This window comes from Oncorhynchus gorbuscha, linkage group LG19 (assembly GCF_021184085.1).
Source record: "Oncorhynchus gorbuscha isolate QuinsamMale2020 ecotype Even-year linkage group LG19, OgorEven_v1.0, whole genome shotgun sequence".
Taxonomy (NCBI): Eukaryota; Metazoa; Chordata; class Actinopteri; order Salmoniformes; family Salmonidae; genus Oncorhynchus; species Oncorhynchus gorbuscha.
In genome coordinates, this window is record NC_060191.1 from 58,451,724 (window position 1) to 58,472,425 (window position 20,702).

At 45.6% G+C, this 20,702-nt stretch overlaps 1 protein-coding gene across 1 annotated transcript in view; it reads right to left on the reverse strand.

Annotated features, from left to right (window-relative positions):
- LOC124005050 (serine/threonine-protein kinase NLK) overlaps positions 1-20,702 on the reverse strand; it is a 91,771-nt gene that overhangs the window by 16,213 nt on the left and 54,856 nt on the right. Inside the window, exons 4-7 of the mRNA XM_046313919.1 lie at positions 13,770-13,876; positions 13,526-13,611; positions 12,050-12,259; positions 10,468-10,569 (exon numbers count right to left, since the gene is read on the reverse strand). Of these exons, the coding sequence (XP_046169875.1) occupies positions 10,468-10,569; positions 12,050-12,259; positions 13,526-13,611; positions 13,770-13,876 (505 nt within the window). The remainder of the gene's footprint in view (positions 1-10,467; positions 10,570-12,049; positions 12,260-13,525; positions 13,612-13,769; positions 13,877-20,702) is intronic.

A 20,702-nucleotide genomic window follows, 5' to 3' on the forward strand; every position in this document is an offset into this window, starting at 1 on the left:
TTGGCTTGAGGGAGCTAGACACCCTTTTCTCATTTGGACTGACCACCACGACGTGCAGAGCCCACCCCCCCTGAGTGTCGAGCTGGGCGTCTGTACGTTCCGTTTGATGTCCGCGATCGTTTGATCTGTTGGGCTCACACGTCACCCTCCTCTGGTCATCCTGGCATCGGTCGGACGGTGCGCTGCCTTGCTGGGAAGTACTGGTGGCCGAATTTAGCTAAGGACGTGAGTGTTTATGTTTCCCCCTGTTCGGTATGCGCACAGTGCAAGGCACCTAGACATCTACCCAGAGGGAAATTACTACCCCTTCCCGTTCCACAACGACCGTGGTCACACCTATCGGTGGATTTCGTAACTGATCTTCCCCCGTCGTGGGGTAACACCACGATCCTGGTCGTGGTGGATCCGTTTTCTAAGTCCTGCCGTCTCCTTCCTTTGCCCGGTCTCCCTATGGCTCTACAAACTGCGGAGGCCCTGTTCACCCACATATTCCGGCACTACGGGGTGCCTGAGGATATAGTTTCTGATCGGGGTCCCCAATTTATGTCTAGAGTCTGGAGGGCGTTTATGGAATGCCTGGGGGTCTTACCTCAGGTTTCCACCCCGAGTGTAATGGGCAGGTGGAAATAGTCAACCAGGATGTGGATAGGTTTCTGCGGTCCTATTGCCAGGATCGTCCTGGGGAGGAGGCGGTTTACATCCCCTGGGCGGAGATGGCCCAAAACTCCCTCCACCACTCCTCTACCAACCTATCACCGTTTCAGTGTGTGCTGTGTTATCAGCCGGTCCTGGCATCATGGTATCAGAGCCAGATTGAGGCTCCTGCGGTGGATGAATGGTTTCGGCACTGAGAGGAGACATGGAACGCTGCCCATGTGTGGCTACAATGGGCCATCAGGAGGCAAAAGGCGATTTCCGACCTCCACCGCAATGAGGCCCCGGTGTATGCACCGGGGGATCGTGTCTGGCTTTCGACCTGAAATCTGCCCCTTCACCTTCCCTGCCGGAACCTGGGTCCGCGGTTTGTGGGGCCATTTAAAGTCCTGAGGAGGGTGAACGAGGTGTGTTACAGGTTACAGCTTCCCTCCGATTACCGTATTAACCCCTCGTTCCATGTGTCTCTCCTCAGGCCGGTGGTGGCTGGTCCGCTCCAGCAGTCTGAGGCGCGGGAGGTTCCTAAGCCCCCTTTGGACATCGAGGGGGTCCCGGCGTATACCGTACGAGCCATCATGGACTCAAGGCGTCGGGCAAGGGGCCTTCAGTACCTCGTGGAGTGGGAGGGGTACGGCCCGGAGGAGAGATGCTGGGTACCGGCGGAGGACATCCTAGATCCTTCATTGCTCCAGGAGTTTCACCGTCTCAGTTTCGTTTTGTTTTGTCTGTATTATTACCTTATTTAACACTCTGGTATACGTTTCTGTTCTGTCCGTGATTGTTGTTGTCTTTAGTGGTTGTTGTATGTGTTAGTGTGTATGTTTTTTCCTAATTGGAATTTTTGCTTGACTTTTTGAGTAAACTCCGTTGTGTTGGTCAAAACCTCAAAACTCCGCTACATCTCTGCACCCAATCGCTGACAACATTAAGTTAGTGAGAAGAAGAGGAGAGGAATCTACATTAGGTTAGTGAGAAGAAGAGGAGAGGAATCTACATTAGGTTAGTGAGAAGAAGAGGAGAGGAATCTACATTAGGTTAGTGAGAAGAAGAGGAGAGGAATCTACATTAGGTTAGTGAGAAGAAGAGGAGAGGAATCTACATTAGGTTAGTGAGAAGAAGAGGAGAGGAATCTACATTAGGTTAGTGAGAAGAAGAGGAGAGGAATCTACATTAGGTTAGTGAGAAGAAGAGGAGAGGAATCTACATTAGGTTAGTGAGAAGAAGAGGAGAGGAATCTACATTAGGTTAGTGAAAAGAAGAGGAGAGGAATCTACATTAGGTTAGTGAGAAGCAGCTCGAGTGCCTGTACTTCTCTGTGGACGTTCTCGCTGTCTGGGAGAACAAACAGATGTAATGCCGTTGCTGATGCAGCTCGGAAAACCTTTCAAAAATGGCACTCGCTCCTCCTCCTGCCATGTTTCATTTCTCTCTTCCCCCCATCCCTCCCTCCCAAGCTCCAAAACCCCAGACCCCCATTGCGTAAAAAGGAACCCCTTCTTCCCTCTTCAAAGCTCCTTGGTCAACCTCTCACCCTCTCCTCTGCCCTCTCATCCTCCTCTCGCAGGTCCTTCACTTCCTCCAGAGCGAAAAGAATGGGGGGGGATGAGAAGAGGGCAGGGGCTCTCTGTGATGCTTCATTCTCTCCACCTCTCTTATCTTCACAAAGAGCCTGTCCTCTTACGTGAATACGTAGCTCCCCAAACTCTCCACAAAAACTCCAAGAGTGTGTTGACCTCTGGCTGCATCTTGTAAGCGTTGAACTTGCACCTGAAGGAACAGCTAAAACCAGGGCTTTTACAGAGATGTTATGTACTGAATGAGGTCAACTTGTGAATAATCATCCACAGAAAGATGCAAATCAGCCACTGAACAGCCACCCTGCAGGTAGAGCATGGTTGGTAGTAATGGGGGGGAAAATCCAGTTACATTACAGGATATTCTTTTTGATGATATACTGTATCATATTGTTTAGACAATATCACAATATTATTTTTATGGTAGTTTGCTGTACCTCCACCAAAACTCAAAGCTTGTTCTCCATATTCTTTTAAATAGAGAGCCAATTTGTTTTCATGACTCTCTCGTCACTCTGCAGCAGACATATGGTGAGCAATATTTTTGCAACATCAAATCATAATAAATACACAGTATCAAATCGCAATACATATAGAATTGTGAGAATCAGGGAGAGGGGGTTCAGATGAACAGCCACCCTGCAAGTAGAGGACCAGCATGGTTGTTGGGGGTGTAAGATTAACCCCAGATGTTAATATATTTCCTACCACTGCATTTCTGTGAGCGTCATACACTTTTTGAGACTACCGTCAAGCCCCCCTCCCTCCAACTTCAACCGCAAGATGGCACAATGTGTCCTGGGACTGCACTGGTGGCAGGAAACATGATCCCTTTTGGCTTGGACCCCACCACCATCCTCCAACCCACATCCCCCATCACTCCCCTACCCCTCCCTCCTCTCCCTATGCTGTCCCTATCGGCCCCAGGTCTGTAATCTAAACGTCAGTCGATAGAAATGATTAAAACATCCTGCTCCACGCATTGCCTAGCCTGCAGGAGACACACACATGGGAGGGAGCGTCGAGTGACAAGGTCATCCAAATGTCAGCGTTTGCTTACAGTGATGGTGGGTGGTGGCCGTGTGCATGTACACACACACACACACACACACACACACACACACACACACACACACACACACACACACACACACACACACACACACACACACACACACACACACACACACACACACACACACACACACACACACACACACACACACACGACGTAGGGAGATGGCAAGGAGGTAGAAGAGTGGGCTGGCGTGTGGGTCGATGGGAGGCAGGGGGCAAAGCCACAGTGCTTGCTCTGTAGTTCCTGTTTCCTGCAGGATACCATCTGCCCAAATCAGACATGGAAGACGCACAGAACACACATCAAATACCAATCAACCATTGGCTGGTTACTGGCTATCTCATTCCTTTCACAGAGACCCGACCCACTTACACAAATCTGTCGAGCCTTAGTAATGAAGACATGAGCTCCAGAGGACTGTAGGATCACACTCACACACACCAGGGCTGTCCCCGACAAGACAAATCTTGGTGACCGAAAGTAATCAGTTCTTTCAACCAATTGATTGGTCGAAATGTTTAAACGTATGTGTTTTAATAAAATCAACTATATACGCATTGAGCTGGTCTGATACGTTAAACTGACTGTTGAAATAAGACACAAGAGAGAGCCAGATATCTAGATAACCAGAGGGGAAAAAATAACCTGACCTAACCATTCTCCTCCCGCTCCTGCTGGATTCTGCCATTGCTCTCCTGAAGTTGCCGGTAATAGGCTACATGGGGAGTCGGCAACCTTTCTCATGTGGAATGTCAATTTATTTCACAATTTCTACTGATCTGCGTGCCCGTTATGGTTTCATATGCAGATTTTTGTGGAACAGTTTCATTTATTTATAATAATGTCTTCATATCTCAAAATCATTGTCATGTGGTTAATCAAAATACTAATCTAAATGAAAATGATACAAACCTAAAAAGTTACTTTTTATTCCCATTGTCAACTATGTAAAAATAGCCTACATAAAGCCAACAAAATAAAAACTGCAGCCTCCAGGTAGAAAATATCATGATAAAAATAAATATCCTATAAATCACATTGGCGAAGCTTGGCTTGTCTGCAATGAACTTTAATCATTGTATCAACTATTAACTTGGGTCCAGTCAGAAGCTTGCGCTAGCGAACTTGTAGCATTGGATAAAATATTCAGGTTCCTCAGAGTTTCCCGCGCCAGTGAGCTTGGGACAGACACAGCTGTAGGCTACTTGCGAAAGGGATAAGAAGCAGTGCTTGACTTGGGCCGGAGCTCACCAGAGCTGAGTACAGACACCTCAAATGTTCTACTGTTTGAGCTAATGTTCCTCTTTTAATTGTTATTATTCTTTTTTGTGTATTTTGCCCCCTTTTTCTCCCCAATTTCGTGATATCCAATTGCGATCTTGTCTCATTTCTGCAACTCCCCAACGGGGTCGGCCGAGACGAAGGTCGAGTCATGCGTCCAGCATAACCGCGCTTCTTAAAACCCGCCCGCTTAACCCGGAAGCCAGCCACACCAATGTGACTGAGGAAATACTGTTCAACTGACAACCAGAGTCAGCCTGCAGGTGCCCGGCCCGTCACATGAAGTCGCTAGAGCGCGATGAGCCCCCCCCAGCCAAACCCTCCCCTAACCCGGACGATGCTGGGTCAATTGTGCACCGCCCTATGGGTCTCCCGGTCGCGGCCGGTTGTGACACAGCCTGCAGTGCTTTAGACTGCTGCACCACTCGGGAGCCCGAGCTCCTGATCCTCATACAGAATATTATATCAAATGGACTTTTAGTCGAGGTCTCCACAATGGATTAGTTCCCTGAGATGGGCACAAATATATACAGTACCAGCCAAAAGTGTGGACACACCTATTCATTCTAATGTTTTTCTTAATTTGGACTATTTTCTACATTGTAGAATAATAGTGGACATACAAACTATGAAAAAACACATGGAATTATGTAGTAATCAAAAAAGTGTGAAACATATCAAAATAGATTTTAGATTCTTCAAAGTAGCCACACTTTGCTTTGATGACAGCGGGAGCTATGAGGTAGTCCTACCTGGAATGCATTAATTTAATTAAAAGGTGTGCCTTGTTAAAAGTTAATTTGTGGAATTTCTTTCCTTCTTAATGCATTTGAGCCCATAAGTTGTGTTGTGATAAGGTAGGGTTGGTATACAGAAGATAGCCTTATTTGGTAAAAGACCAAGTCCATATTATGGCAAGAACAGCTCAAATAAGCATCATTACTTTAAGACATGAAGGTCAGTCAATATTAGAGGTCGACCGATTAATCGGAATGGCCGATTAATTAGGGCCGATTTCAAGTTTTCATAACAATCGGAAATCTGTATTTTTAAATTTTTTATACCTTTTATTTAACTAGGCAAGTCAGTTAAGAACACATTCTTATTTTCAATGATGGCCTGGGAACAGTGGGATAATTGCCTTGTTCAGGGGCAGAACGACAGATTTTTACCTTGTCAGCTCGGGGGATCCAATCTTGCAACCTTACAGTTAACTAGTCCAACGCTACAACCACCTGCCTCTCATTGTACTCCACGAGGAGCCTGCCTGTTACGCGAATGCAGTAGAAGCCAAGGTAAGGTGCTAGCTCGCATTAAACTTATCTTATAAAAAACAATCAATCAATCAATCATAATCACTAGTTATAACTACACATGGTTGATGATATTACTCATTTATCTAGCGTGTCCTGTGTTGCATATAATCGATGCAACGCTGGGGGATGATTTAACAAAAGTGCATTTGCGAAAAAAAAGCACAATCGTTGGACGGGTTAGCAGGCAAAATTTACCAGGTGAAATTGTGTCACTTCTCTTGCATTCATTACACACAGAGTCAGTGTATATGCAACAGTTTGGGCTGTCTAATTTGCCAGAATTTTACGTAATTATGACATAACATTGAAGGTTGTGCAATGTAACAGGGATATTTAGACTTATGGATGCCACCCCTTATGTAAAATATGGAACGGTTCCGTATTTCACTGAAAGAATAAACGTCTTGTTTTCGAGATGATAGTTTCCGGATTCGACCATATTAATGACCTAAGGCTCATATTTCTGTGTGTTATTATGTTATAATTAAGTCTGTGATTTGATAGAGCAGCCTGACTGAGCGGTAGTAGGCACCAGCAGGCTCGTAAGCATTCATTCAAACAGCACTTCCGTGCCTTTTTCCAGGAGCTCTTCATTGTGCTTCAAGCATTGAGCTGTTTATGACTTCAAGCCTATCACCTCCAGAGATTAGGCTGGTGTAACTGAAGTGAAATGGCTAGCTAGTTAGCGGGGTGCGCGCTAATAGCGTTTCAAACGTCACTCGCTCTGAGACTTGGAGTAGCTGTTCCCCTTGTTCTGCATGGGTATTGCTGCTTCGAGGGTGGCTGTTGTCGATGTGTTCCTGGTTCGAGCCCAGGTAGGAGCGAGGAGAGGGACGGAAGCTGTACTGTTACATTCGGCAATACTAAAGTGCCTATAAGAACATCCAAAAGTCAAAGGTTAATGAAATACAAATGGTATAGAGACAAATAGTCCTATAATTCCTATAATAACTACAACCTAAAACTTCTTACCTGGGAAAATTGAAGACTCATGTTAAAAGGAACCACCAACGCCCAGGGGTTAAGGGCGCTGTACTGCAGCGCCAGCTGTGCCACCAGAGACTCTGGGTTCGCGCCCAGGCTCTGTCATAACCGGCCGCGACCGGGAGGTACGTGGGGCGGCACACAATTGGCATAGCGTCGTCCGGGTTAGGACGGTAGGGATATCCTTGTCTCATCGCGCACCAGCGACTCCTGTGGCGGGCCGGGCGCAGTGCACGCTAACCAAGGTTGCCAGGTGCAGGGTGTTTCCTCTGACACATTGGTGCGGCGGGCTTCCGGGTTGGATGTGCGCTGTTTTAAGAAGCAGTGCGGCTTGGTTGGGTTGTGTATCGGAGGACGCATGACTTTCAACCTTCGTCTCTCCCAAGCCCGTAGGGCAGTTGTAGCGATGAGACAAGATAGGATACCACGAAATTGGGGAGAAAAAGGGGTTAAAAAAAAAATATTTTTAAAAGGAACCACAAGCTTTCATATGTTCTGAGCAAGGAACTTAAGCATTAGCTTTCTTACATGGCACATATTGCACTTTTACTTTCTTCTCCAACACTTTGTTTTTGCATTATGTAAACCAAATTAAAATAAGTGTTCATTCAGTATTGTTGTAATTGTCATTTTTACAAATACATTTTTAAAAAATGGTATCGGTGTTGAAAAATCATAATCGGGGGGACACGTCTGGCACTGCAGGATTTGAGTCCCTGGCGGCGTTGTGTGTTACTGATGGTAAGCTTTGTTACTTTGGTCCCAGCTCTCTGCAGATCATTCACTAGGTCCCCCCAAAAATCCCATGTTCTGGGATTTTTGCTCACCGTTCTTGTGATTTTGACCCCACGGGGTGAGATTTTGCGTGGAGCCCCAGATCAAGGGAGATTATCAGTAGTCTTGTATGTCTTCCATTTCCGAATAATTGCTCCCACAGTTGATTTCTTCAAATCAAGCTGCTTACCTATTGCAGATTCACTCTTCCCAGCCTGGTGCAGGTCTACATTTTTTTTCTGGTGTCCTTTGACAGCTCTTTGGTCTTGGCCATAGTAGAGTTTGGAGTGTGACTTGGAGTGGTCCTTCTGTAGCTCAGTTGGTAGAGCATGGCGCTTGTAACGCCAGGGTAGTGGGTTCGATTCCCGGGACCACCCATACGTAGAATGTATGCAGACATGACTGTAAGTCGCTTTGGATAAAAGCGTCTGCTAAATGGCATATATTATATTATATTATATTATTCAAACAGGTGCCATTAATACAGGTAACGAGTAGAGGACAGAGGAGCTTCTTAAAGAAGAAGTTACAGGTCTGTGAGAGCCAGAAATCTTGCTTGTTTGTAGGTGACCAGATACTTATTTTCCACCATAATTTGCAAATAAATTCATTAAAAATCTTACAATGTGATTTTCTGGATTTTTTTTCTCTCATTTTGTCTGACATAGTTGAAGTGTACCTATGATGAAAATTACAGGCCTCTCTCATCTTTTTAAGTGGGAGAACTTGCACGATTGGTGGCTGACTAAATACTTTTTGCCCACTGTATATATACACACATACAAAAATATATACACACACATACATAGTTGAAGTTGGAAGTTTACAAATACTTAGGTTGGAGTCATTAAAACTCATTTTTCAACCACTGCACACATTTCTTGTTAACAAACTATAGTTTTGGCAAGTCGGTTAAGACATCTACTTTGTGCATGACACAAGTAATTTTTCCACAATTGTTTACAGACAGATTATTTCTCTTATAATTCATTGTATCACAATTCCAGTGGGTCAGATGTTTACATACACTAAGTTGACTGTGCCTTTAAACAGCTTGGAAAATTCCAGAAAATGATGTCATAGCTTTAGAAGCTTCTGATAGGCTAATTGACATCATTTGAGTCAATTGGAGGTGTACCTGTGGATGTATTTCAAGGCCTACCTTCAAACTCAGTGCCTCTTTGCTTGACATCATGGGGAAATCAAAAGAAATCAGCCAAGACTTCAGAAAAACAATTGTAGACCTCCACAAGTCTGGTTCATCCTTGGGAGCAATTTCCAAACGCCTAAAGGTACCTCGTTCATCTGTAACAAACAATAGTACGCAAGTATATACACCATGGGACCACGCAGCCGTCATACCGCCCAGAAATGAGACGCGTTCTGTCTCCTAGAGATGAACGTACTTTGGTGCGAAAAGTGCAAATTAATCCCAGAACAAACAGCAAAGGACCTTCAAGATGCTGGAGGAAACAGGCACCAAAGTATCTACATCCACAGTAAAACAAGTCCTATACCGACATAACCTGAAAGGCCGCTCAGCAAGGAAGAAGCCACTGCTGTAAATCCGCCATGAAAATGCCTGACTATGGTTTGCAACTGCACATGGGGACAACAATCATACTTTTTTGGAGAAATGTCCTCTGGTCTGATGAAACAAAAAGCGCTGTTTGGCCATAATGATCCATGTTATGTTTGGAGGAAAAAGGGGGAGGCTTGCAAGCCGAGGAAACACTATCCCAACCGTGAAGCTCGGGGGTGGCAGCATCATGTTGTGGGGGTGCTTTGCTGCAAGAGGGACCGATGCACTTTACAAAATAGAGGATGGAAAATTAGGTGGATATATTGGATATATTGAAGCAGCATCTCAAGACATTAGTCAGGAAGTTAAAGCTTGGTCGCAAATGGGTCTTCCAAATGGACAATGACCCCAAGCATACTTCCAAAGTTGTGGCAAAATGGCTTAAGGACAACAAAGTCAAGGTATTGGAGTGGCCATCACAAAGCCCTGACCTCAATCCTATAGAAAATGTCTGGGCAGAACTGACAAAGCGTGTACGAGCAAGGAGGCCTACAAACCTGACTCAGTTACACCAGCTCTGTCAGGAGGAATGGGCCAAAATTCTCCCAACTTATTGTGGGAAGCTTGTGGAAGGCTACCCGAAATGTTTGACCCAAGTTACACAATTTAAAGGCAATGCTACCAAATACTAATTCAGTGTTTTGTAAACTTCTGACCCACTTGGAATGTGATGAAAGAAATAAAAGCTGAAATAATTAATTATATCACTATTATTCTGACATTTCACATTCTTAAAATAAAGTGGTGATCCTAACTGCCCTAAAACAGGGAATGTTTTACTAGGATTAAATGTCAGAAATTGTGAAAAGCTGAGTTTAAATGCATTTGGCTAAGGTGTATGTAAACTTCCGACTTCAACTGTACATACATGCATGCATACATATACAGTTGCTACTGCTCGACTAACAAAATATTGGTCGAACAACAGCCTATCAACCAAACAATCGACCAGTCGACTAATTGGGGTCAGCCCTAACACACACACAAACAGCTGGATCTTTTCTCAGTGAGGTGTGAAACCTATGTTCTTTAAATAACTAGAGTCAATACAAAAGTCAATGAAACAAAGAGGTGGAACAAAACCTCAACAAAACACCATCTTTCTGTCCAAGAGGACCATTCATCACTGACTCCTGTCATTTGTAGGACTTCTGAAAACCTTGCTCAGGAGACTCATCTGCTGTCCTGCTCCAGAAAACATACACCGCTCATATGTGTCCCTACCTGTTTGTGTGGTCCTCTGAGGATGTGGGCCCTGGCCCCCTCACACGCCGTCCTCATGGCCTCCAGAGAGGGAGTTCCCAGCAGGTCCGTGATCAGATCCAGCTTCAACACAGAAGAACACCATGCAGCTTATGTTACTGTGCTTGAGACATGCATGCATGAACGCACTCACACAAACACACGCTATGGCACATATGCAGTAAAGGCAAAGTAGTTGAGAGAGGCAGGCTAAGTAAATGACTCCAGGGAGCTGTACTGTATGTATTTTGTGTACTGACGTATTGCTCCAGAATACAATTTTGCAGTGTATTGTGAACCTACAGTATCTGTGAACACATGTCATTTTAGACATGAGCCATTTGTGTCGATATCAGAAGTGAAAGGGAGTAGTGTGTGCTGAGACATAAAACTGCATTCATCCCTCCCCAGCTAACTCAACATGTCATCTGTATTTTAGTTTTTTTACCCCGCCTGGCCCACCACAAGAAGTCGCTAAAGCGCAATGCCCCCCTGGCCAAACCCTCCCCTAACCCGAACAACACTGGGCCAATTTTGCGCCTCCTCATGGGTCTCCCGGTCGCGGTCGGCTGGGACACAGCCTGGGATTGAACCCAGGTCTGTAGTGACGCCTCTAGCAATGCGAAAACAGTGCCTTAGGCCGCTATGCCAATCGGGAGGCAACATGTAATTTCTGAAAGGGATGTAAATGATGCAGGACCAGAGCCCAAGGTCTGGAGACACGGGCACTAAAGATTCAAGGATGATGCAGGACCAGAGCCCAAGTTCTGGAGAGACACGGACACTAAAGATTCAAGGATGATGCAGGACCAGAGCCCAAGGTCTGGAGACACGGACACTAAAGATTCAAGGATGATGCAGGACCAGAGCCCAAGGTCTGGAGAGACACGGACACTAAAGATTCAAGGATGATGCAGGACCAGAGCCCAAGGTCTGGAGACACGGACACTAAAGATTCAAGGATGATGCAGGACCAGAGCCCAAGGTCTGGAGAGACACGGACACTAAAGATTCAAGGATGATGCAGGACCAGAGCCCAAGGTCTGGAGACACGGACACTAAAGATTCAAGGATGATGCAGGACCAGAGCCCAAGGTCTGGAGAGACACGGACACTAAAGATTCAAGGATGATGCAGGACCAGAGCCCAAGGTCTGGAGAGACACGGACACTAAAGATTCAAGGATGATGCAGGACCAGAGCCCAAGGTCTGGAGAGACACGGACACTAAAGATTCAAGGATGATGCAGGACAAGAGCCCAAGGTCTGGAGAGACACGGACACTAAAGATTCAAGGATGATGCAGGACCAGAGCCCAAGGTCTAGAGACACGGACACTAAAGATTCAAGGAAACTCTGTTCTGTTTTCAAATACAAACTTGATCTCTGAAAGCTCTGCTCAAGCTGAAAGTGCTCAGTGAAGTCTACAGACTAACACAACTAAGGATAGCGAATACCTTTTTTTCTCATGAAATAAGCCCAGAAATGCTCTGCACTGACTACTAGATCAGCAAGTATTCCAGATGACAGATCAACATGTCCCCAGTGTTTACAATATTGGTTACCTGCTGGATGGGGCTTTGTGCCTGGAACAGGATGCGTCGGCCCAGTAGCTCGGCGAAGATGCATCCTACAGACCAAATGTCGATGGCGTTAGAGTAATGGTGGCTGCCCATGAGGATCTCTGGCGCACGGTAATACTGGGTCACCACCTCCTGAGTCATGTGACGAGACTCGTCAAGCTCCTCCACCCGCGCCAGCCCAAAGTCACAGATCTGGAGAGGGATGAAGGCAGAGAACATGTTCACATTAATACATCCATCAATACCAATATACAAATAGACTAGTCCTCCCAACCCAACCTAACTCAAGGTTCAGATGCATGCAGCTTCTTGTAAGATACACTATTTATTATTTGGCAGCTTACTGTGACTGTTCTGAGTCAATTGTTACATAACTGAATGACAACATCGTCCGATACGTCTAAAGACACAAAAGAAAGGAATACTTGGATTGTTCATAAACGGACGAATTTCTTTGTTCCCTCATCGCTTTTCCCCCCAAACTCTTCAAGGGATGAGCAGCTTTTTCAGAAATGCATGGCACATCACTAATTATATTTTCCAATGAAAACACTCACTGAAGTTGATTTTACCAACCTTTTCTATGGTGTCCCTACAGGAACACACTTCTGTCTCGACCCCCTCTCAATGTATTTTTTTTGCTCTGTTAGCTAAATATACATTCTGGTCAGAATGACAGGAAGTGAAGGATTGGGGAGCCACATTAGTGTCGCACTGCTACGGGTCACATTACTCCAGACGATTGCTCCCCACCAGCTTGTACACAACTAAATCAAACTGCTTGAGTAGCTGATGCTGCTGAGGGAGATTTTTGGAAGGGGATATTTATCAGAAATTGAATGACCACCTCTCTAAAATAATGGCAGACTTGGTAGAGAAGGAACACAGCGATATCAAGGGCAGACAGCACCCAATCATATGCAGGGAGCCTCACAGAGGCAGGCAGGGATGGGTTTTTCTGAAAATAGCCCAGAATGTGTAGGGAAGGTTTTTGGGAAATTAGAATTAGTAGCTAAATTAGTAAATGTCTGCGAGAGACAATCTGTTCTCCAGAGTCAGCCAGAGAATCACTGTCCTCCACCCTCTCCTCACTTTCTCTCTCCCCCACCCGTGGATTAGCACCCCTCCCAGTTGTCTGTGAGGGAGGAGGGGGAGCTAAGGGTAGAATAAGCCCAGGCAGGGCCTCCATTACTAGACCCCAGGATGAAGAATCCCACTGGGGCGTCAGACCCCCAGTAACACAGGCTACAGAGACTCGGGGCGCCAGACAGCAAGTGAGAGCAGGAGTCAGGAATGTGTGTGTGTGTGCGTGCGTACGCATTTCAGATACTGTACTTCCACAGGTCAGATTCCAACCCCGAGTTGACCTCATAAATATCATAGTGTAGATCTCAGTTGAGTAATACATGTCATCACAGGAGGATTCAGATGTTAGATAGGAGAGGACAGTAGATCAACCTTAAGCACACAGTTGCTGTTGACCAGGAGGTTGCCAGGTTTGATGTCTCGATGTAGGATGCCAGCTGAGTGCAGGTACTTCAGTCCTACAGACAAAACACACACCGGGAAGGATTCAGTTCCTTGTGTGAAGGTCCCACCCCGTTTTTTATCATGACGATTCAAACTGATATGTGTGTGAATATCACGTTTTAATGTTTGCAATGTGATCTGGGAGTGTGTGAGCGTGTCGGAGAGGTCTTACCTCGGAGGATCTGATAGAGAAACACTTTGACGTGGTCTGAGCTGAGGGGCTGAGGTGACACGATGATCTTATGGAGGTCACTCTGCATCAGTTCTGTCACCACATAGCTGGATGAGGAGTGGTCAAGGAAAACAACACCACAAAGACTACACAAATATTCTGCAGAGAAGAGCTAGCTAGGTAGTGAAGAGGGGTTAATGGAAGTAAGTGGGAATAGGTAGAGGAAAGACTATTCACAGTGTATTCTGTTACATTCTAACCTACATAAAATGTTTCCAACCTAAATGGATGTTACTGACAGAGGTTGTTCCAATTCCTCTGCAAGTAGCAGCAGTACGGTATCGATCCATTGTCACAATGGGCTCCTGCTGTGAGTTTTAATAGACCTCTATGGTGGGGTCTCTATTTCCTTTCTTTCTGCCCCTTTCACACTCTCCTGGGAAGGACATTCAGGCAGCCCTGTTGTGCTCTCCCTTCTCAGTCATTCTGGCAGGGTAGACACATAATACATTACATGTGGCATACCTGAACCACAGCCCATAGAAACGTCTCTGATAGAAACAACTTAATCCTGCCATCTAGCACTGTCAGCAGGCAGACCAACTCCCGTAGCACACAGGCATCCCAGCCCAGCCATGTGTGTGTGTGTGTGTGTGTGTGTATGAGTGAGAGAGTGAGAATGGTTAGAGCTGAGGGTGCGACACTGCCTCATCGATCCTCCACAGCTCATGCAGGGACTTCTAACAAAAGCGCACGCACGCACGCACGCACGCACGCACGCACGCACGCACACACACACACACACACACACACACATCAATAAAGATGGAATTAAGCTACTTGTGTCATGAAATCAGAAGAGGAACAGAAAAGACCGTGCACACACCACACCAGGAAGGCTGAGGCTACATACCCGCTCGTGCACATGCCTGAAACACACTCACACACAGCCGCAGCCAGTTGGAGAAGGCTGAGGACACTGGGTGCCTTGTGCTCCGTTGGGTCCTCGCCTCCCTGCAGACCACCCCCCATGTCAGCTGCTCAACAACTCCCACTCTTTCACAGCCACTTTCACAGCCACTTTTTGTCGCCATTGGCGTCAGCTAGACCTCCTGGGGTCTGACACATAACGAAAAATACATTACAGAAAAAAACACTTTACAATTTACATACATTTTAAAACAATAACATAGACATTACAGACATACACAATTTCAGTGCATTCGGTAACTATTCAGAGCCCTTCCCTTTTTCCACATTGTTATGAAAGACTTTTTCTAAAATGGATAAATATAAAATGTTCCTCAGTAATCTTCACACAATGCCCCATAATAACAAAGCAAAAACTGTTCCTTAGAAAATGTAAAAAATGTATTAAAAAAAAAAAAAATGGAAATACCGTATTTACATAAGTATTCAAACCCTTTGCTATGAGACTCAATAATTGAGCTGAGGTGCATCCTGTTTCCATTGATCATCCTTGATGTTTCTACAACTTGGAGTCCACCTGCGGTACATTCAATTGATTGGGCAGGATTTGGAAAGGCATACACCTGTCTATATAAAAAGGTCCCACAGTTAACAGTGCATGTCAGAACAAAAACCAAGTCATGAGGTAGAAGGAATTGTCTGTAGAGCTCCGAGACAGGATTGTGTCGAGGCACAGATCTGGGGAAGGGTACCAAAAGATTTCTGCATTGAAGGTCCCCAAGAACACAGTGGCCTCCATCATTCTTAAATGGAAGTTTGGAACCACCAGGACTCTTCCTAGAGCTGGCCGCCTGGCCAGACTAAGCAATCAAGGGAGAAGGGCCTTGGTCAGGGAAGTGATGGTCACTTTGACAGACCTCCAGAGTTCCTCTGTGGAGATGCGAAAGGGCAAACATTTCTGCAGCACTCCACCAATAAGGCCCTTCTGGTAGAGTGCCAGACGTATGCCACTCCTCGGTAAAATGCACAACAGCCTACTTGGAGTTCGCCAAAAGGTACCTAAAGGATTATCATACCATGACAAACAAGATTCTCTGGTCGGATGAAACCAAGATTGAACTCTTTGGCCTGAGTCACCAAGAGTCACATCTGGAGGAAATCTGGCACCATCCCTATGGTGAAGCATAGTGGTGGCAGCATCATGCTGTGGGGATGTTTTTCAGTGGCAGGGACTGGGAGACTAGTCAGGATCGAGAGAAAGATGAACGGAGCAAACTACAGAGAGATCCTTTATGAAAACCTGCTCCAGAGTGCTCACCTTCCAACAGGACAGCGACTCTAAGCACACAGCCAAGACAATGCAGGAGTGGCTTCAGGGAAAAATCTCTGAATGTTCTTGACTGGCCCAGCCAGAGCCCGGACTTGAACCCGATCGAACATCTCTGGAGAGACCTGAATATAGATGTGCAGCGACACTCCCCATCCAACCTGACATAGCTTGAGAGGATCCGCAGAGAGGAATGGGAGAAACTCCCATTGAAGCATGCTGCCAAACGTGCTTCAACAAAGTACTGAGTAAAGGGTCTGAATACTTATATAACTGATATTTCTAAAAACCTGTTTTTGCTTTGTCATTATGGGGCATTGTGTGTAGATTGATAATACGATTTTGGAATAAGGCTGTAACGTAACAAAATGTGGAAAAAGTCAAGGGACTGAATACTTTCTGAATGCACTGTACATACATATACTATACTACATATACATGTGCCTTAACCCGTCACCCCTCCTTGTCTTATCACTCGCCTCACACACACACACTCCCTCCCTCTATCACAAGGCCTCTCCCTTGCATACTACGATCCCATCCCCTCTGCTAGCGTCTCTCACACATGGAGAAGATAAGTGCCAACCGGACACACCACAGTGGAGAACATGAGGCCCAGGGGCCGACCCAACTATCTGGCCTTGGCACAGCTCCCGATGCTTCCTTTCTGCTTGATAAAACGAAACGCTTAATTACCACTCAGCGTCTCACCGACAGCACTGTGTGCATGTCTACTTCAGCAAGAGACATGCACTGTTTAGCCTTAAACATTTATTAATAATTCATGTTTTGTTACATTGGTCTAAATTTAGAGCCAAGCCAAATTGGGAGCAGATTGCATTTCGCTATGCATCCAAGTCATCTCAAAGTGACAGTGACTAATAACGACAACATATATTTTCCATAATAGTTGTAAAATCCCACGCAATAGATATTCTGACAATCCATGGATGAAACAACTCATTGCCAATTGCAATTTGCCAAATTGTCAGGAAAATAACCCAGCAAAGCCCAGGAGTCCCTTAATTGTATCAGTGACAAGGCAGGGAACAGATTACTTTTGTCCTGCCTCTAATACTGTATAATTATCCTCACGCAAATCATCTGCATGCTTGATTCCTCCACTGAAATGCAAACTACACTCTTTCCTCTGAGTCCCATGCTTGATTCCTCCACTGAAATGCAAACTACACTCTTTCCTCTGAGTCCCATGCTTCATTCCTCCACTGAAATGCAAACTACACTCTTTCCTCTGAGTCCCATGCTTGATTCCTCCACTGAAATGCAAACTACACTCTTTCCTCTGAGTCCCATGCTTGATTCCTCCACTGAAATGCAAACTACACTCTTTCCTCTGAGTCCCATGCTTGCTCAGTGGTGGATGACGCTCTCTCTCTGCTCTGGTGACAATAACAAGGCTCTCTCTTTCTCCGGGTAAAAAGGCATGCCCTGATGGTGAGTGAGCGAGCAAACGAGTGCGAGAACACCAGCCACTGGGGCTCTGGACACCTCTAGTCATTCAGAGGAGTGATGGAGATGGAGCAGAGAGACATGTGAAGAGAGGAATGGTTTGGAATGTGGGGATCAGTTTCTGTTATAAGAATGGAGTGTGCAACATATCCAGTATTATTGTGTGTATGGACTTTAGTTGGGTTAATCTGTGTAGGGTATGGCACCTCTGGCCTGCCCACCTGTGCGCAATCATTCCCCTTTTAACCATGTGACATGGCGCTGAACACACTCCCAGAGGGCTCTGGTTACCTGTTATTATGCCAACCAACACATCCAAGAAGTGGGAAGTGGCAGAGAGGCACCTGAGATCTGCTGTATGTCAGGGAGCCAACCCTCCCCCTCCCTGCATGACTAACCCACAGAAGAGAGGATGTGGAGCAAGAGGCAAAGTACTAATGTAAACACACGTTGGCAAGGTGAGGTAAGGGGAAACCTAAGAGACATTTTAAGACCTCTTGTGGTTTTCCCTGTTTAAATGACAGTAGGCAATTAAGGTCACAGTTATGAAAACTTAGGACACTAAAGAGGCCTTTCTACTGACTGAAAAACTTCAAAAGAAAGATGCCCAGGGTCCCTGCTCATCTGCGTGAACATGCCTTAGACATGCTGCAAGGAGGCATGAGGACTGCAGATGTGGCCAGGGCAATAAATTGCAATGTCAGTACTGGATCGGTACATCGGTACATCCGAACTTCGCACCTGCAGGACAGGTACAGGATGACAACAACTGCCCGAGCTACACCAGGAACGCACAATCCCTCCATCAGTGCCCAGACTGTCCGCAATAGGCTGAGAGAGGCTGGACTGAGGGCATGTAGGCCTGTTGTAAGGCAGGTCCTCACAAGACATCACCAGCAACAACATCGCCTATGGGCACAAACCCACCGTCACTGGACCAGACAGGACTGGCAAAAAAGTGCTCTTCACTGACGAGTCGCGGTTTTGTCTCACCAGGGGTGATGGTCGGATTTGCGTTTATAGTCAAAGGAATGAGCGTTACACCGAGGCCTGTACTTTGGAGAGAGATCGATTTGGAGGTGGAGGGTCCGTGATGGTCTGGGGCAGCGTGTCACAGCATCATCGGACTGAGCTTGTTGTTGTTACTCAGTGCGTTACAGGGAAGACATATTCCTCACTCATGTGGTACCCTTCCTGCAGACTCATCCTGACATGACCCTCCAGCATGACAATGCCACCAGCCATACTGCTCCTTCTGTGCATGATTTCCTGCAAGACAGGAATGGCAGTGTTCTGCCATGGCCAGCAAAGAACCTGGATCTCAATCCCATTGAGTACGTCTGGGACCTGTTGGATCGGAGGGTGAGGGCTAGGGACATTCCCCCCAGAAATGTCGAGGAACTTGCAGGTGCCTTGGTGGAAAAGTGGGGTAACATCTCACAGCAAGAACTGGCAAATCTGGTGCAGTCCATGAGGAGGAGATGCACTGCAGTACTTAATGCAGCTGGTGGCCACACCAGATACTGACTGTTAATTTTGATATTGACTGCCCCCTTTGTTCAGGGACACACTATTCCACTTGTTAGTCACGTCTGTGGAACTTGTTCAGTTTGTCTCAGTTGTTGAATCTTATGTTCATGTAAATATTTACACGTTAAGTTTGCTGAAAATAAACACAGTTGACAGTGAGAAGACATTTCTTTTTAAAATTTTTATATATATCGCTCGGTGCATTGGGATGAGTCATTTTTATATATATCGCTCGGTGCATTGGGATGAGTCATTTTGTTTTATGATGAAAAGTCAAGCACATCCATTTATTTCATAAAGCACCTGCAACGTCTTCCTGAATCCAAATGTACATTTAATCTAATTGCCTGTGAGAGTCTCTCCATCCCTTATTGTTGCCGTGCATCAGGCTGTAATCATCACATCTTCCTGTGTGTCACGTTCTGACCTTAGTTCTGTTGTTATGTCTTGGTTTTAGTATGGTCAGGGCATGAGTTGGGTGGGTTATCTATGTTCCTTTTTCTTTGTTTTGGGATTTCTGTGTTTGGCCTGGTATGGTTATCAATCAGAGGCAGCTGTCAATCGCTGTCCCTGATTGAGAACCATACTTAGGTAGCCTGGTTTCACTTTTGAGTTGTGGGTGATTGTTTCCTGTTGTAATGTTTGTTTCACATTTCAGGACTGTTTCGGTTTTCGTTTGTATCATTCACTTTGTTATTTTGTATTCAGTTTAATAAACTAAAATGGACACTTACCACGCTGCACATTGGTCCGATGTAACGAAGTTCGTCTGTTGTTTGAAGAGAGTCAGACCGAAATGCAGCGTGTAGGTTACTCATGACTTTATAAGAAGATAATGCGGTACATGAAATAACTGAAGAAGAAAACAACAAACGAGTGAAACTAATTACAGCCTATCTGGTGACTAACACAGAGACAGGTACAATCACCCACGAAATACAACGCGCACTCAGGCTACCTAAATACGGTTCCCAATCCGAGACAACGAGAATCAGCTGACTCCAATTAGGAATCGCCTCAGGCAGCCAAGCCTAACTAGACACACCCCTAATAATACACACTCCCAATTAATACAAACCCCAATAAGAAATACAACATATAAACCCATGTCCTACCCTGGCCTACCCAAACATATAACAAAAACACAAGATACAATGACCAAGGCGTGACATCCGATCTCTCCTACTCCTCCTCAGAGGAGGATGAAAAAACCCGTTACACTGTGTCAGGAGCAGTTTAATCATTATCAGGCTGTAATCATCATGTCTTCCTGTGTCAGGAGCAGTTAAATCATTATCAGGCTGCATTATCAGGCTGTGTTTGTATAGAAGAGTGTATTCAGTTTAATATGCTACCTGATTAAAAACACCCCCTCTACATAATAACCAGCGTGTAGATCTGGGGAGATGACATTCATATTCCTGTTCTGACAGAGCAGACCAAGACGGAGAACAGACCGGCCTACAGTACTCTGCCGTGGGTGCTTAATAAACACATATGCATGCACAAACAGATACACACACACACAAAGACAGCAGGCGTGTCAGACCTCTCGCTCCCGCTCATTCATAAATGCACGCAAGCAACTTCAGCAGAGACCTTAATAGTAAAATAGGTACAGTCACTTCCGGAACAGCAAATGACTCACTATATCTGACACATGGATGCAGTCAGTA